Below are 16,437 nucleotides of genomic sequence, written 5' to 3'. Positions count from 1 at the left end.
GCCAGTTTCTGAACTTTCTGGAAGGTGCCTCACTAGAGGAAATCAGACTTCTTTAGAGAAACTCAGAATGTGGCAACCACAGGCTTCCCATGAAACAGAATCTATACAAGCACCAGGAAATGGTGAAAGCCAGGCCAATCCATGAGAGTCATTAAGTTCTGCAGACTTTCCGTGGCATTTCTGGTCTTGGCGCGTTGCTCTGGAATATCCCTTTATCCACGCCCGCCCTTCAAATGATTTGCTGGCAGAGGGTGAGGGAGAACTGTTGGCCTTGGAGCTGAGGAGCTGAACCTGAGTCCTGGCTACTTTTTCACTGCCTGTGTGACCCTGACGAGCAGTTTCTGCATCTGAAACTCGATTTTCTCATCTTTAAAATGGATCACAATCCCTATGGGCTTCATGGGGTTGTTCTGAGAATCAACTGTGATGATGTACATGAGATGCTCTGAAAACTGTAAAGTGCTGTAGAGAGTAGAGAGTACCAAATATGAGATATTTAAGGGACTCATATTCCTCCTTCGTTAGTTTTGTCCTCAATATACCATATGTGTGGTATCTTAATTTATGTTTCTTCTTTAAACAAATCATTTCTTAAAAACTTATTTCTTGAAATTCTTATCCCCAAAATGTATAAAAATGGAAGGTAACCATAAAAATACAGTAAATATGAAACAGCATTATTAAATTCTTGCTAATACTGTTGCCCTCTAAATGCTCTGAGCCTGAGGCCCATTCTCCATCTGTTGAACATGGAGGCTGTCTCCTTGACATAATCTGAAGGAGGAGGAGGAACTGAAAAGGGAGGAAGATGCTCTTGGGGTTCAATTTGTGGATGCATGTCTGTGTACCAACTGAATTCATCGTATGACCAGCATGCTCATGGCCCATCCTTCTGGAACCCTGCTGGGTGAACATGCTGGGTAGAGATGGGAAAGGTACAGAGGGAAGAGTGTGCAGATGTGGATTGGATTCCCTACATTTAATGCACATCCATCACACTAGTTATATCATCATGGCAATTTACTTAGCCCCTAAATCTTATTTCTGAATCTTCGTTTACTCATCTGTAAAGTGGGGTTGGTGGAAACATTAGAAAAGAACTATGCAGAACTATGTAGAACAATGCCTGCACGTGGCCCATGCTTAATAAGTGCAGCTACTAGGCTTAGTGCAAGAGCAAGCCTTCTATTTTGCCCCTCATATCAAGGGCGGAACGTGGTTGACATTTCTGGTGCTTTGGTTCTGACGAGTATGAAATAATTTGCAAAACTAAGGAGAAAATGTGGGGCTATTTCTCTACAAGCGAAGTAAAGAGCAGAAGTAAAGTGATTAATTGAACCATTATGATTTTTAAAACATGGGAAAAATGTCAACCAAGAAAGCAATTTCCCCCCAACAAAACTTAGCATGGGCTCTCACCCACTGTTCCCAAAGAGCATTTGCAGTCAGCTCGGTGTCAAGGGCTTGGCTAAAATTACAAAGCCCAGAGGTGTTGATATTAAGCGTTTTTAAAAAAGAGAGTGCCAATTCTCAATCTTCAGGATAAGAAGAAATATGATGGGCCCAGCGCCTTCTCAGAATTTCTTACACTTCAAAGAGCATATACTTGGCAAAGATTCCACTACTTTCCTGAGTTTGGTCAACGGAGCTGAGTAAAGGCAAAAACTCTTAAAATCCACACAGATGGAACTTTTCCACTGGCCCTATTTGGGTATAAATATTCATCAAGGACTAGAAACTTAAAGGAGATATGGGTCTGAGCGATGAGTGGTTTGGACCCGATTTCAGCCAGTGTTCAGTCGCCTTGCTGACTCTTGCCTCTCAGGAGGGCCAACTCTCCTGAGACGGGGCTGCTGTTGTCTCGAGATCTGAGCCAACCGCCTCCCAGACCAGGCAAACCATTGGAGTTTGTTCTCAAGAGACTCCCAGCCAGAAACTGGGGGCCTCGGGTTCAGATGAAGGTTCAAGTTCATTGTCTGAAGGAAGGAAACACGTCAAAGGCTTGGCTCATCCTCCATCCTAAAGTAAAACCTTTTGTAGACAAACTGGAAGGAGGATCCTAAACTTGGAACCAGACATTAGAAGTTCAGGGTCTGGTTTGGAATCGTGCCTTCTCCAACCCTCTCAGGTTCATTTCCTTTTCATCTCAAGATCCTTCCTAAAGCTAAACAACAGCACCAAGGGAAGTCCTTCCCTCTCCTCTCACCCCTCTCCTGATCTTGGTCCATGAGTCTGGTTTTAGATTAAGTGCCATGTGTGGGGCAACTGGAAGTGGCCAATGGTCTCGCCTACTCTACTCCACGTCTGTCTCATATCCTCTGGCCTCATGTTCTCTCTCCCCCTTACTAGCCCTGCAGGAAGCCTCCCCTCTGTCAGGATGGAGAACCGAGTTGCCCTTACTTCCTCTGATACCTTTCCTCCTCTCTCCTGTATCCTTCTTTCTATTTCCTTTTCTATCCAGTGCCATTGCTGAGCCCTTACTATATGCCAGGCATTCCAGGGGCACAGAAAGGGGAATAAGGTATAGTCTCGGAGTCAAGGACTTATAAATGGAGAATTTAGGCACCAACAGGATATTAAGGTACAGGAGTTAAGCAGGCAAGGCTGAGTGTACATGTTCCAGGGCCATTCAAACCGTCCATTCAGTAAGGGAGTAAATCCACACCAGGAGTTCGGGGAACTGACGGCTTCATGGAGAAGGGGACTGGGGAATGGGTAGGTTTATGTCCCATAGAGAAGAAGGCCTTTCAGCATGCATGTGAGGAAGAAAACATGTGGTCAGGGAACGAGTGGCCAATCAGTGTGGGGGAGGCAGAATGTTGTAGCAAGAGGTGAAGCTGAAAAGGGACCCATCACACAGAAACGTCAGTTCCAAACGAAGGTCCATGGAAACATTCGAAAGAATCCCTAGGAGCAGGTCCCTGAGACAAAGCTGTCCATTCACATGCTTGTTCCATGGGCTGCAGCAAGAGCCCAGCCCTCAGCGCCTTGTCCCCACACCCTTCTGCTCTTCGGATACATTACACTTTCCAATTATGTATCAAACGTTGTACTTTTTACTTTCTAACAGTATTTCAAGGAAAATTTACTTGTAGTGAAAATTCACACATCCCAAGTATTCACTTGAGTACATGGATATTCTCTGTGGCTACCGTCCAGATGAACACACAGCGCTTTTCCTGTGCCCCAGAAAGTTCCCTCATGCCCCTTTCTAGTCAATAACAGCCTCTCCTACAAAGGCACCCGCTCTTCAGACTCCGATCACTGTGGATTGGTTTTGCCTGGTTTTGAAGATCACATAAATGGAAGACCACAGTAGGTGGGCTTTTGTGACTCACTTCTGTCAAACATATTTAAGATTGCCCTTGTTGTTGCAAATATTAGATATTTTTATGACTAATTAGTTTTCTGTTGTATAAATATAAAATGATTTGTTTATTCATTTTTCTATTGATGGAGGTTTGAATAAAACTGCTCCAAATACTCTTGTCCAAGCTTTTTAAGTGGACAGAAGTGACGATCCTTTGTCTTGGCTATATACCTAGAAGTGAAACTGCTGTATTATTGGGTAGGTATACATTTAACTTTATTGGAAGCTACCAATTTTCCAAAGTGATTGTACCATTTTACATTCTCCCTGGCAATGTATGAGTTCCAGTTGCTCCACATCTTTGTCAACACTTGCTATTGTCATTATTTAATTTTACCATTCAGCTGAGTACATAATGCTATCTTATTGTCCTTTTAATTTGTATTTCTATGATGAATAAGGTTTGGTATCTTTTCCTACACTTATTAATCATTTAGACATCTTTTTTTGTGACATACTTGTTCAGTAAGTCATCCCTTTTTTTTTTTTTTAAATTATATTGTCGCCCTGGCCAGGTGGCTCAGTTGGTTGGAGCATTCATCCCATATACCAAAAAGGTTGTGCATTCAATCCCTGGTTGGGGTGTGTATGGGAGGAAACCAATCAATATTTCTCTCTTTCTCCCCTCTCCCTAAAAATAAATAAAAAAACATATCCTCACCCTGACCGGTTTGGCTCAGTGGGTAGAGCGTCGGCCGATGGACTCGAGGGTCCCAGGTTCGATTCCGGTCAGGGGCATGTACCTTGGTTGCAGGCACATACTCAGTAGGGAGTGTGCAGGAGGTAGCTGATGGATGTTTCTCTCTCATCGATGTTTCTAACTCTCTATCCCTCTCTCTTCCTCTCTGTAAAAAAATAAATAAAATATATTTAAAAAAACATATCCTCAGATGAGGATTTAAAAATTGGGTTGACTTTTAAAAATTATTGATTTATAGGAGTTATTTACACATTCTGGATACAATCCTTTGCCAGATATATGTATTGTGAACATTTTCTCTCTGTGGATTATCTTTCACTTTCTTAGAGGTATTTTTAAATGAGAGTTAATTTTAAAGGCCAGCTTTCATATTTATTTATTGAGCACTCCCTTCAGATGAAAAAGTCACAAGGATATAAAACTTAGATTGCTCTCTTACTGTTCTAGCATTCCATATAGTAAGTAATAAGCTATGACAACTTTGCAAATAATTTAGAGAACTTTTAAAAGACATTTTTCTTTATTTACCAAGGTTTTCATCTTTTCCTCCATAGTCTTCTCTGATTTCATATTACTCTTTCCTCCTTTTTATGAATTAGGCACCTTGCATGTGGAACAGTGCTAATTTTTCATGAGTATTTACGACTTGGGTTTGGAGTACTTCTCTTAGTGCTTTAAAATTTCCTATTCCCTTGTCTTGGCACATTTTTCCACTGTGAAGGCTCTCCTAAGAAACAGGATAGTTGGTGGTGTGGGAGTGGCCTTGCCCACCGGGTAAAAAAGGAAGGAGAGGGAAAGACCCTGCCCAGATGGAGAAGGTACACAGACGTTATGCTAAACAGAAACTGGCCATTGCAACTTGAGCTAAGGAAACAGAGAACTAATGGTGAGAAGTTGGAGGGAGGGAGGGGGGGTGGTACAGGGAGAGGGAGAGAGAGAGAGAGAGAGAGAGATTTTAGCTCAAATAAAAAAAGAGCTACCTAATAATTAGAGGGATTAAGAAAAAACAGATCTCTTTAGGAGGAATAAATGCTCACCAGTGGTATTCTTACAGCATTTAGCTTCGCAGTTCATCTCACGTTTAAGGTATTGGATAGGGTACTTGGACAAAAATAGAGTTTTTAAGTCTTTCTGGACTTGAAGTACTATGACACCCTAAATTCTAATCCTCGCTCTTCTACTAACAAGCTCTCTGACCTAACCTGCCAAATCTGTTTCCTTATTTGTTAAACAAGGAAGTTGACCTCAAGAATCTCCAAAGCCCACTCCACCTGTTGAAAATTAATTCTAATTGCTGAAAAATACAGTATAAGAATTCTTCAAATAGGTCTGATTATTTCCCTTGTGATGGCCCCAGTCTGGGCTGGGTCCCTGGAAAGGTAGAGTGGGTAACAGTAGATGCTCTAATTAGCGTGAATCTTCTTACGGCGCGTTCTCCCCGCGGACTGCTTGGGCCTGTTAGCTGTGTAAGACAGACATGCGGAGACACAGCTTTTCCATCAAAACCTGCCTCTTCTTCAGGTCCTTGCAAACACAGGGAGGATCCCCATAATGTCCTTTGCTAGTTAATTAGCAGGGAATCAATCATTCGGGATCTCTCTTTCTCTGTTTAATATACCATATGCAACTGACAAAAATCAAGAACAACCCCCCCCAGTGGCATTTTAACATCCAAACCATGTGTTGTTCATTCTGATGCATCATCTGCTCTGCAACAGGACAAGCAGGAACCCACGTTATAGACCTGCCAGAAATCGGAAATCGGAGCAGTGCAAAGGGGATTGTTTTGCTGCAGGATTCTGGATCTTGTCAATCAAGTTCCCCTATTTCAAAGGCTGATTTTCTTCCTCAATTCACCGAAGAATCCTACTTGGGATTTCTGTTCCCCTAATAATCATTTAAATGGCCTCAGAGTTTACAGGTGAAGACACTTTGAAGTGTTTTCATGTTTTTACACGTGCAGTGCCCTGAATCTCCCTAGGCCCCTGTGTGTGTGTGTGTGTGTGTGTGTGTGTGTGTGTTTTGTTCCTTGCTATCTTGCTATCTATCTGTCTGTCTGTCTGTCTGTCTGTCTGTCTATCTATCGATAGATAGTTTATCCTCACTTATCTTCTGATATAATATGAATCTATATCTTCCTGCAAGAAATTCAGGGGCTGTGCTTGCTGGCACTCCACTGCTGGGGCTTAGTGGAGTCTCCAGCCGCTGCCATTAGTGTTCTGCAGGCCAGCTTGGCAGGCCCTGCCGTCCCACCACCCCAAAGGCTTTTGGTTGAGAGGCAAGAGGAGCAAGTTCTCAGATGGAAAATCATAGATGTGCATCATGGATGGATACAAGGGAATGCATTTCTCCACAGTGTAAGATGGATGTTATCCCTCAAATTAGAAGTTAAATAGGATGGAAAACATTGGTGTCAGACTTGGAAGGCATGAAACTGGACTGTGACCCGATCCTAATAGCTCATCCATCCTTGTCTTTCAACACTTGGCTCACATGTCGCCTTTTGGGTAAGCTTTCCCTGACAGCGCCAGGTAAATTGAGTACCTCCTCTCCTGATCTCTGAGTCCCCTGTTTGTATCTCTGATCAAGGGCTTTAGATACCGGTATAATCTTGGATAGCTAAACTGGCTGTTCCTTTCCTTTTACTTCTCCACTTCCCAGCTCAGTCCCTGGCATATAATGGCATACGTGTTTGCAGAAAGTAAATTTTTAAAGTTTGTAAAATCAGGGGTAGGTAGTAAGTTTCATCAGAATGTTTTGGCCCTGGCCAGGTAGCTCAGTTGGTTACGGCATTGTCCCAATACTCCAGGGTTTCAGGTTTGCTCTCCAGGCAGGGCACATACTGACACAAGAATCAAGCAAGGAATGCATAAATAAGTGGAACAATAAACTGATGTCTCTCTCTCTCTTTTCCCACCTCTCCCTCCCTTCCTCTCTCTCCCTAAAATCAATAAATAAAATAAAAAACATCGAAACAATGTTTTTATTCTCTTTACCACTTCACTCATTAGTTTTTTTAATAGTGATAACTCATGTTTAACACACATTCATTATTTGTCAAGTTTTGTGTTAAGAACTAAATAGATTATTGGTGTGAGGAAAACTTTTAGGTCCATTTCATTGATGAAGAAACTAAGGCTCAGAGCTAATGTGACTTGTCCAAGGTAACAGGAAACATGTGGCAGAGCTGGGATTGAAACCCAGTTTTTCTACTCCAAATCTCAATCCACTATAGTTGTGCATGTGTGTGTTTATATATGTGCATGTAAAGCTTTATTTCAATGGAAGTCTTAATATAGTTGGGTCCTTTTGACTGACATGAAAGCATTCCTTCCCAGAACAATGTGTTAAATGCACATAATATGTAGGATGACAGCATTTATAAAAACAAATTTAGTAATGTTTGTGCCTTTATTAAATTAATTAGCAGCTGATGTAATTACTACTATTTCAGAACGGGACCAGTAGAAGTGGTATTTGGGCATCTCTCACTGCTGGAATAGGTTACGAAAATACCAGATTTCTGTTGGTGTCAAGGACACAGGGCCTGCATCTAGCTATCTTTTTCTAATGTAAATGTCATGTACAATAGTTTTATTTGATTTTAAAAAAAGAAGGCACCAGGGCTTTGTCTGCCAGGACTTTGTCTTCATTCATAATTGAAGAAAATGCTAAATTTCAGTTTGATCTTGGGGATATAAAAATGCAATATTCTTCTTCATTTAAATTCTGGGTACCCTCAATTCTATCCACAGATCCCTCATTTAACGTCACCTCTATCCATTGACAAGACAAAAAAAAAATCTCTCTTCCTGGCTTCATCTAAAAATAAGAAGCCCCAAGTGCTGACCCCTCCCCATTTGAGGGCCAGACCATCTTAACAAGGACACTGAAGACCACAGGGCCAGGGCTGCGGTGGGGAGCACAGGTGGTGGCAGGCAGGTGGGTGGCTCTGCTCTAGGATGAGGGCAGGGCTGGGTTCCACTTTCCCTCCACCCCTTCCAGCCAGCAGATGAACCAGGTCAGTCACCTCAGTGCTCAGCCTCAGCATCAGACCTGGAAATGCCACTTAGTCATGCAGCCCAAATAGATGCTGTCTCCTTAAGGCAGGTTTATTACAGGGTATTTAGTCAGCCAAGAGCCTTTTCCCTATGCTCCTGCCCTTTGGTGTCCCTGACATCAACACCACGAGGGACAGAGCCTAAGAAGACAGACCGAGCACAGACAACTTGTCTACCGCTACAGGTCAGGAAGGGGGCGGAAAGTGGCCACTGGTTACTAGTGGTACCTAAGAGCTGCCCGTGGTGGTCAGTCCCCCTTGCCTCAGACTTCTCTCCACTCACTGCTCTGTTTAAGGTCAACAACTGGGAGAAGAATTATCATGCTCATTCCACTGTCACACTGTTGAGATGAGCAGGGTTGGGATGTGGCTCAGATCTGTGCAGTGCTGGGAAATCTGAGGGTGGGTATCAAAGGAAAAGAAAAAGGGGTGTGTGTGTGTGTGTGTGTGTGGTGGCGGAGGTTGAGGGACATAAAGAATCATAGAACAGCGGCATTATTTGGCCTTTCTCCCATCTTTGAGAAATGAATTTCATCAGACTCAAGTTTGCATGGCTGAGAACAAAACTTTCTTAGTCATTGTCTTGTATTCAGCACTCAGCATAGCACTTGACACATAATAAGCACTGAATAAATATTTTCTAAATGAAGAAATGAGTGGCTATTACCCTGACTTATAAGTAAGACAGCCAAGGCTTGGTGAGGGTATGAAGTGCCTGTGTGAGATCACACATCCGAGGCCAATGACTGGTTGCCTCTCTGGGGACGGCTGCTTCTTTGGAAGTGTAGCAACCAGACCCGCAGGGCAAATTGTTGTCATTGTCATGGTTTTGCATATGACGAGGCCTGAGTATATTTATGGCTAGGTCTAAGTTTAGCTACAAAGAGAAGGCCCTGCGATCTGATATCTTAGAAGCCACGTGTGACGTAGGTAAGCTGGACTTGCTCTTCCACGTTCCAGCACTTAACTGCCTCTGGGATTTCTGCGCTGTGCTAGTGATGGGGATACCGACAACAGCAGGAGGGATCTATTTTGAGCACTTACTATGCAGGCACTTTACCTGCTTTATCTCATTAACTATTGTTTAAAGGTAGAACTACTACCAACTCTTCTTTCTCCAAGGAGGAACCAGAGGTCCAGAAAAGAAAAGTGACTTGGCAAAGGTTGCAGACCTAGCAAATGGCAGAACATGAATCACATCTAGATGCTATGCTTGCAAAGGTCATGTGAGTGACCACTCCTCTAAATGGCCTCTAAACCTTGTGGCCAAAGCTACGTTCATAGCCAAAATGTTCACTTGACCTTCTGAGGATGTAAAGTTGAAGTCACAGTATTCTGAGCATGCAAGTGAAGGAACATAGAAGATACCTTTTCTCCTTTATTCATCAAAGATGCTGTGAGTCAATGCACTTCTCAGTTACGTCATATGTAAATTTTGGATACACCATTTCTCTCCCCCATGTCCCATCTGCAACATTAAGGAATTGACCAAGCAGGTCATTAGATTTGGCTCAGCTCTTTCATATAGCGATTCATTTGCATTTTCTCCAAAGACTGATTTCACAAAGAAGCCCGTATTTTAAAACAGGAGGAAGAAAAGAAAAACAATCCATAAAGAAATTATGTGGATTTGAAACAGCAACTGTGGGCTGGACCCTGGTGTTGCTTTGTCCTTCGAGAGCGAGTTGCCAAATGGAGCCTTTGGTTCCTGCCCCCTCAGCAATTGTATTTCCTTTTAAAGCATGTCCTGGTGGGGGCCTGCACCATGTTTTGCTTGGTCCTGATTCACGTGCTAGGGGTAGAACATGAGTCAGCCTGACCAGGCATGGATACACAAGCTTATCCCTAGGCTGGAGTTTCCTGGAAGCTCTGGGTCTGGGATCTCTGGGAGTTTTTTTCTTTTTTTTTTTTTCTTTTCTTCTTTTTGTCAAGTGTTACTGCTTCTTTATTGATTCCAGGATTACATTACATGATGCCTTAGATTGTCTCCCTGCTAGCCTACAATTCCTCCCTAGAGAATTCTACAAGGCTTCTAGAAAACTAGGAAGCAGGAGAAATCTAGAAGCCCTTGCTCTATACCTGGGAAATGGCTTTGACTTGGTGTGGGTGGCAGTATACACCTGGTGGTGACCTGGCAGTATCATAGAGATACAGATGCCTAGTGACATTTGGCAAATGTGGGGTGGTTCCTGAATCCGACTATCACTGTGTAGGAAGGCCTTCATCTCCGTGAAGCTCATGGCAATGATCATAGTCCCTCTCCCCCAGACCTCTGCTTCTGATGAAAGCCTTCTCATTTCTTCTTGGAGTGGACAGAGCTTAAGTTTTAGAATCAGAGAAGAATGGTTTTGTGTTCTTAACCTGCCATCTTCTGATCTTAGGCAAATGATTTAAACCCTTAGTCTTAATTTACTCATGTTTAAAAAGGTCATTGATCGTTTTGCATGGTAGTCCAGAAGGCTAAATGGAATGAGATGTGAGAAATGTCAACCGCCCTGTGTGCATTCAAGAAATGGCTTTCCTTCCTCCCTTTTGCCTTCCCTCAAACTTGTCTGCCCTAACAGAGAACAGACGAATCAGTCTCCCCGCAGAGTCCTGAAGGGGCAAGAGCCAAATCAATGGTAAATGTAAGACCACAAATGTAAAAGGGTTTGCTTCTCATATGAAAGAGCAGACAATGAGCCAAAGAGTTGATCTGGGAGTTTTACAAGGCTTTGCAGTTGCATTATTGTTTCTGTTTTTGTGAAAACAGTTGAATTTTCACATCAAATATCTGGACTTAGATACCAAATGTAAGTTTCAGGCATTAAAAGAGTCTCACATGGGCATATATGAGCCCCAACTTCTTGTTTAACTCTTTCTATAAAAGCTTTATAGAAAACATGTCTTGAGCTTCTGTAGATCTGTGCCATTGACATACGAGAAGCTCTGAGATGGGTTTGGGACACCCCACGGTTCCACGTGAAGCTAAGGAAATGGCATGAACTTGAGGGGCTCCTGTAGAAGTGCCTGGTGGCCCTACATCTGGTGGGATCATGGCAGCTGCCAGCCAAATAAAAGCAGAGGGTGGGGGGAAGTTGGGGGTAGGGATTTCCAGACAAAGGCACTTCAAAAGCAACTCTCTCTTCTGATTGTCCTGAAAAGCTGCTCCACAATTCTGCTTTCAGTGAAACAGTTTTATGCCTACTTTCCGTAATCATTTGTTATTTGGGAGACAGCCTGGTAGACAGGAAAGGTCAACGTACTAGAAGGTTCTCATCCAAGGTCTGCCACTTCATGGAAAGTGGCCTGTCCAACGTCACCCAGTGCATATATGCCTACAGTTATTATAATGACTCAACCCCTTACCCCAAAACTTTCCTTACAATAAATATTTAAACCATGTTGGACGAACACTCGAGATATGAGAACTCCCAAGGTCTGTACTTAACATGACAGATTTTCACTTTATTTTACACACACTATTTTGAGTAAGCAACTTGGAAAGAAAGAATGATTCCCTTTTTAAAGTCAAATCAAATACCTCTTCTGAGGTTGACTCTAATGGCTTGCAGGGGGGAACTATTGCCTCACTTCCTCTGCTCCTTACCTTATCCTCACTGCAAGTGGCAGAGGAGGGGTGAAAAAGAAAGACGCATGAGCCTGTCCCTCCTTCCTGGTCCCCAGCCTTTGCTGAATCCAACCTATTCTTTTTCTCCTTTGTTACCTTTGGTCAGTTAATGTGGAGAGATTTAAACTATAGGACCTTCAGAGGGGAACAGCAAAGTCACCTTTCCACTGTCCTACTTGTAGAAGGCCTTGGAGCTGAGATGCTTAGATTAAAGCCTAGAGATGCTGTGTAATTAAGCCTTTCCCTGCCTCCCTTCACCACAGGTGGCAGACGCATTGGTGAAAGCCAATCATCAGCCCCCAACCCTACATATTCAGACACATCTGCACAATATGACAAGCACCTGCAATTTACAAAGTCAAGGCTTCAGCATCTGTTTTGGGGTATTGTTTAAGACGGTCTTAGATAATTTATTTTGTTTTCCCTTTCTTTCTTTCTTTCTTTCTTTCTTTCTTTCTTTCTTTCTTTCTTCCTTTCTTTTTTCCTTCCTTCCTTCCTTTTTTTTTTTTTTTAAACTAAGGCTCTCTTTGGGGCCAAGTTGCTTATACACCTATGGGCATATCTCCAATGCTATGGCTATTAAGGTCTTTAAGTGACAGCTTAATATATTTTTAAGATTGAGGGAGCCAAGGACAATTCTCGAGGAGCCGTGTTTACGTTGGATCTGCTCACCCAGGCGACATGCCAGCAGTTTTGCACACTGCAGGAACTGGAGGTGAAAGCAGGAAGGGCTGAGTACAGAGGGGAGGAGAAAGCTGAAGGACAGGAAAGCCAAGAGGGATGGGATGTGGACAGGGTGGAGGGAGACGCCCAGCTGGCAATGTGCTCAGAAGAACCATCATTGAATGCTCCCCTGACATTGGGCTGAGGGGTGAAAAATAGAACCTTTTGGAGCCAGTCCATTGGCACACCCTCAGTCAACAGGGAGCATGCTCTTAGATCTCTTTGTCCTAGTCCTTTCAGAATTCCTGCAAGTTCCTTGGCAGCCGAGAGGCCTGTATACTTGCAAAGCCCAGTGGGCTTCAGCACAGGTTCTCAGCGACCTCAGATTAGGAGCAAGATCCCTCTGGACCTCAGATTGTCCTTATCTAAAAAGTGAAAAGAGTTCCATGTTCCATGTATCTGTTGGGCTAGAATAAAGGTCAGATCATTGGTCCCTGTCCTAGCTCATCAAGGCAGAGCAATGGGCTTTGGTTCAGCCGAATAAAAATTAGTTGCTCTGGACACTTATAAAAAAAAAAAAAAAAGTGTGTCCTTCATTCACCCAAAGACTCCTTTCAGCATTCACACACCCATGGAAATATACCACCGCCAGTGACAATAATAATGGCTGACTCTATTTAAGAGCTCATGTGCTAAGTCCCTTTATATACATCATCTCATTTAATAACCACAGTCCTCTTGGGAAGTAGATGCTACTACTGTCTCCCAATTTTCAGCTGAGGGCACAGACTCAGAAGCTAATTAGCTTGCCCAAGAGCACACAGCTAGTAAGTGGCAGAGCAGGGATTTGAACCCAGATCTGGTTACAAGAATACCAGTACCCCAAATTCTTAAATACACTTAATAAACAACAGAAGAACAAATCCACAATAATGGTTGATTCCACCAAGAGAAATGGCAGGTGGCCTTCAAGGCCCTTTGTTACCAAGCAGTGCTGGCTATTTCGTCATTCCCAGGGAATGCTGTGTTACAAGACCTCTCTTCCCCAGCAGGAAAACAAATAACTCAAGAGCATCCATCCAATGGGAACACTGGACTAGGGAGCTGTTTCTAAGCTCTGTCACTGTTTGTGACCCATGGTGAGTCCCTCGGTCTGTCTAGGGTTGGTCAGATGACCTCTAAGACTACTCCAGTTGTTATGTATTTTATGTTCTCTCTTGAAGACCTTTTTATGACTTTCCAGCTTCTGGGTTGGGGTGGGGGTATTGGGGGGGGGATAGGGTAGTAGAGACAGCTTATATGCCATTTAAGATCATTTCTCATTTTGAAAATAGGTCCCTTGAAGCTCTAAGAGTCTATGAAATCATTCTGAAATGCCTACATGTGATTATGCACTCGGATGCCAAATGTTATAACACCTCCTGCTTGTTGCAGTTTTAAAAAGTAAATACGCAGTGAAAGCTTTTCAGCATGCTGTGGGTATGACACAGTATTCGCTCAGCAAGGAGAGCTTCTCCCCCACCCCCTTCCCTTGACTCTTTGAGTTGGAAGACATTGGTTAAGCTACAAAGTGGCGATCTTCCTACTGATTGTCACAGACCCAAGAGGTAAAAAATATCTGCCCTTTCATCTCTACCCACCACATTCTTTCTCTAAGCCTGTAATTGGATCTAAATGAAAAATAAACCCTTTGCAGGCCAAGGAAGTTGACGCCAGAGGGGAAAAGAAGGAGAACATGTCCCACCTCTAACCTAGATAACCACACTCTCCGATGCAAAGAAAAAGAAAAGCAAGACAGGGAATGTAGTGCAGAATATCATAAGAACTTGAACAGTGACAGATGATTACTAGACTTCCAGCGGAGATCACATCATAGGGTACATACAGGGTGGGGCAAAAGTAGGTTTACAGTTGTTCATATGGAAAATAATACAATAATTAATAATACAAGAATAAACGGTTTCATAGACCCACAACTGTAAAGTGGGTCGAAAGTGTGGTAATTCCATGGAAGGAGAGAGGACCTGATTCTGCAAATAGTCCGACAAATGCAAGGGGGCACGGTGCATTCCAGAGAAAGGCCCGGATGAAGGCTGACTGGGTGTAGACGTTCCGAAGGGCCCGCTAAACTCTGTGTGGGAGTCGCTGCAGGTCAGCCGTGTGGTGGCAAAGCTATAAATCGGATGCATGAATGCTGCGCCTCTAAGTGGCTGGGCTTGCATTTTTATTTTGATTCTGACATAATTTCCTTCTCACTCTACCCCGCAGGTAATGGCAGATGTCTAAGGAGGACTTTGCCCTGCAAGACCAAGTCCCCTGAAATCGGAGTTTAAAAATAACCGATTTGGAACTTCTTGGAGCACCTCTCTATTTAGTACAGAGGATACTGCCCCGATTCATGAATCCCTCAATAAAGCCGATTAGATCTTTTTAAAAAGGGGGTGGTGGAGGGAGAGACAGCTTTAGATTAACCTATACTGTACCATCACTGTTGTTACTGTGGCGGTGAGTGGGGTGGGGACTATCATCCCGGCACTGGAAACAGGGAAAGAGGGGCTCCGAAAAGTGACTGTCCATATGGTGCAGCTAAGAAGAGGCAGGGCCAGGGTTTCAATGTTGTCTTTCCTTATTTCCTGCTGCCTGCTGGGACCAACTCTGACCCTGGGCCTCTGTTTCTCCCTAGGCCAAGGATGTCTGCTCCCTTCCAGCTCCTGTCCTATAAGCCTCCGGCCTGTGCCCTCTCCCGACTGCATTCAGGTAAGTAACCGGTGGGTGTTGGAGCTGCGGGCCAAGCCGCAGGCCCCTCCTGCAGTAATTCACCCATGACCTTGGCTCCTGGCCAGCCCTTCTTGAAAGGGAAACGTGCAGACCTTGGGGACAAATTAGTTCCCGTGTGCTGGAACCGCTGCCACTGCCAACATCACCAACTGAAAAACCGGGTGTGGAAAACACAGAGCACCAGGGTGGCAGCGAAAGGGGGAATTCCTTGTGAGTAAACAGCACAAGCCAGTCCCCCGCCCTCCAACCTTACCTCAATCGCTAGAGGGGGAAGGGAGAGGGAGAGGTGGGCTTCCCCCTCCCCCTACAGACCATTGGATTACCATGTAAAAAAGGCTCTCACCTTCTTTAAATTTTAATTAGCATTACCAAAGAACTAAGATTCCTTGCAAATACTTTACACCAGGGCTTTTGGTTGTTGTTTGTTTGTTTTTATTCCTGAAGGGGTGCCTATTCGTTTAAACAAGTATTCCCAACTATTTTGTTTTCTGTGAAGTCTTGAAATTTAATGAGTTTCCTTCTTGCTTCTAGCTAAGTCTCCAGGTACGCCTGGGAGAGGGAAACGGGAGAAGAAAATGTCTGGGTAAGTACAGACATATCGCAGCTCACCTTGTGGACTCCTGGGTTGAGGTCCTTGGCCACCTTCGCCATCCTCTCCGGGCTGGAGAAGCAGCGCCTGGCTTCTCAGGCGGAGGCGCGAGGGCGCTCAGCCGGGACAGCGCTGGCTGAATGGCCAAGTTCGCGGGCCCAGGCGGAGCTCTGCGCGCAGCGGGGCGCGGCGGGCCCTTTAATTGGAGAGTGGGACTCCCTCTAAAACCTCGCCAGCCAATCCGCGCGGGCGCTCACACGGGGCCAGCCAATCCCAGCGCGCAGCTTCCCCCTCCCTCTGGGCGGCCAGGGCTGGGCTGGAGGTCTGCAGCGGAGCTAGGGCTGCCCTGATGTCAGTGCAGCGGCCCCTGCCAGCCCCCGCGGCTCCCGTCTGTCCCAAGAGCGGCAGGAACCCGTCCCCACGCCCTTCTCCTTTAAAGGACAACGGACAGAGGGAGGGGAGGGCCGCCGGACGCGATTCATTCAGGTCAAAAGGGAGAGTGATCAAACAGGAAGGCGGAGATATTTTTAGTGAGTTGGGTCCAAAAATAAATGCTGAGCTATGTTCCCCTCCCACCTCTTCTGCCTGATCGTCCTCGGAGGGGTACAGCCGAGGGGAGGGCAGGTGGTTTGCAGAGGCATTGCCTTGGCTGGCTCCTTTTCTCCAA

At 44.5% G+C, this 16,437-nt stretch overlaps 1 protein-coding gene across 2 annotated transcripts in view; it reads right to left on the bottom strand.

Annotated features, from left to right (window-relative positions):
- The window catches only part of LMCD1 (LIM and cysteine rich domains 1), a 62,410-nt gene extending 46,234 nt beyond the window's left edge, over positions 1 to 16,176 (bottom strand). For both annotated transcript variants that reach the window (XM_080674343.1, XM_080674344.1), the window contains exon 1: positions 15,791 to 16,176. In XM_080674343.1, the coding sequence (XP_080530469.1) occupies positions 15,791 to 15,832 (42 nt within the window). In that variant the 5' untranslated portion in view covers positions 15,833 to 16,176. The remainder of the gene's footprint in view (positions 1 to 15,790) is intronic.
- Positions 16,177 to 16,437: the final 261 nt, after the last annotated feature.

Source organism: Plecotus auritus (assembly GCF_963455305.1).
Source record: "Plecotus auritus genome assembly, chromosome: 6".
NCBI classification, from domain to species: domain Eukaryota; kingdom Metazoa; phylum Chordata; class Mammalia; order Chiroptera; family Vespertilionidae; genus Plecotus; species Plecotus auritus.
Note: the sequence above shows the minus strand (reverse complement) of the source record. Positions and strands in the feature narration are given on the sequence as shown.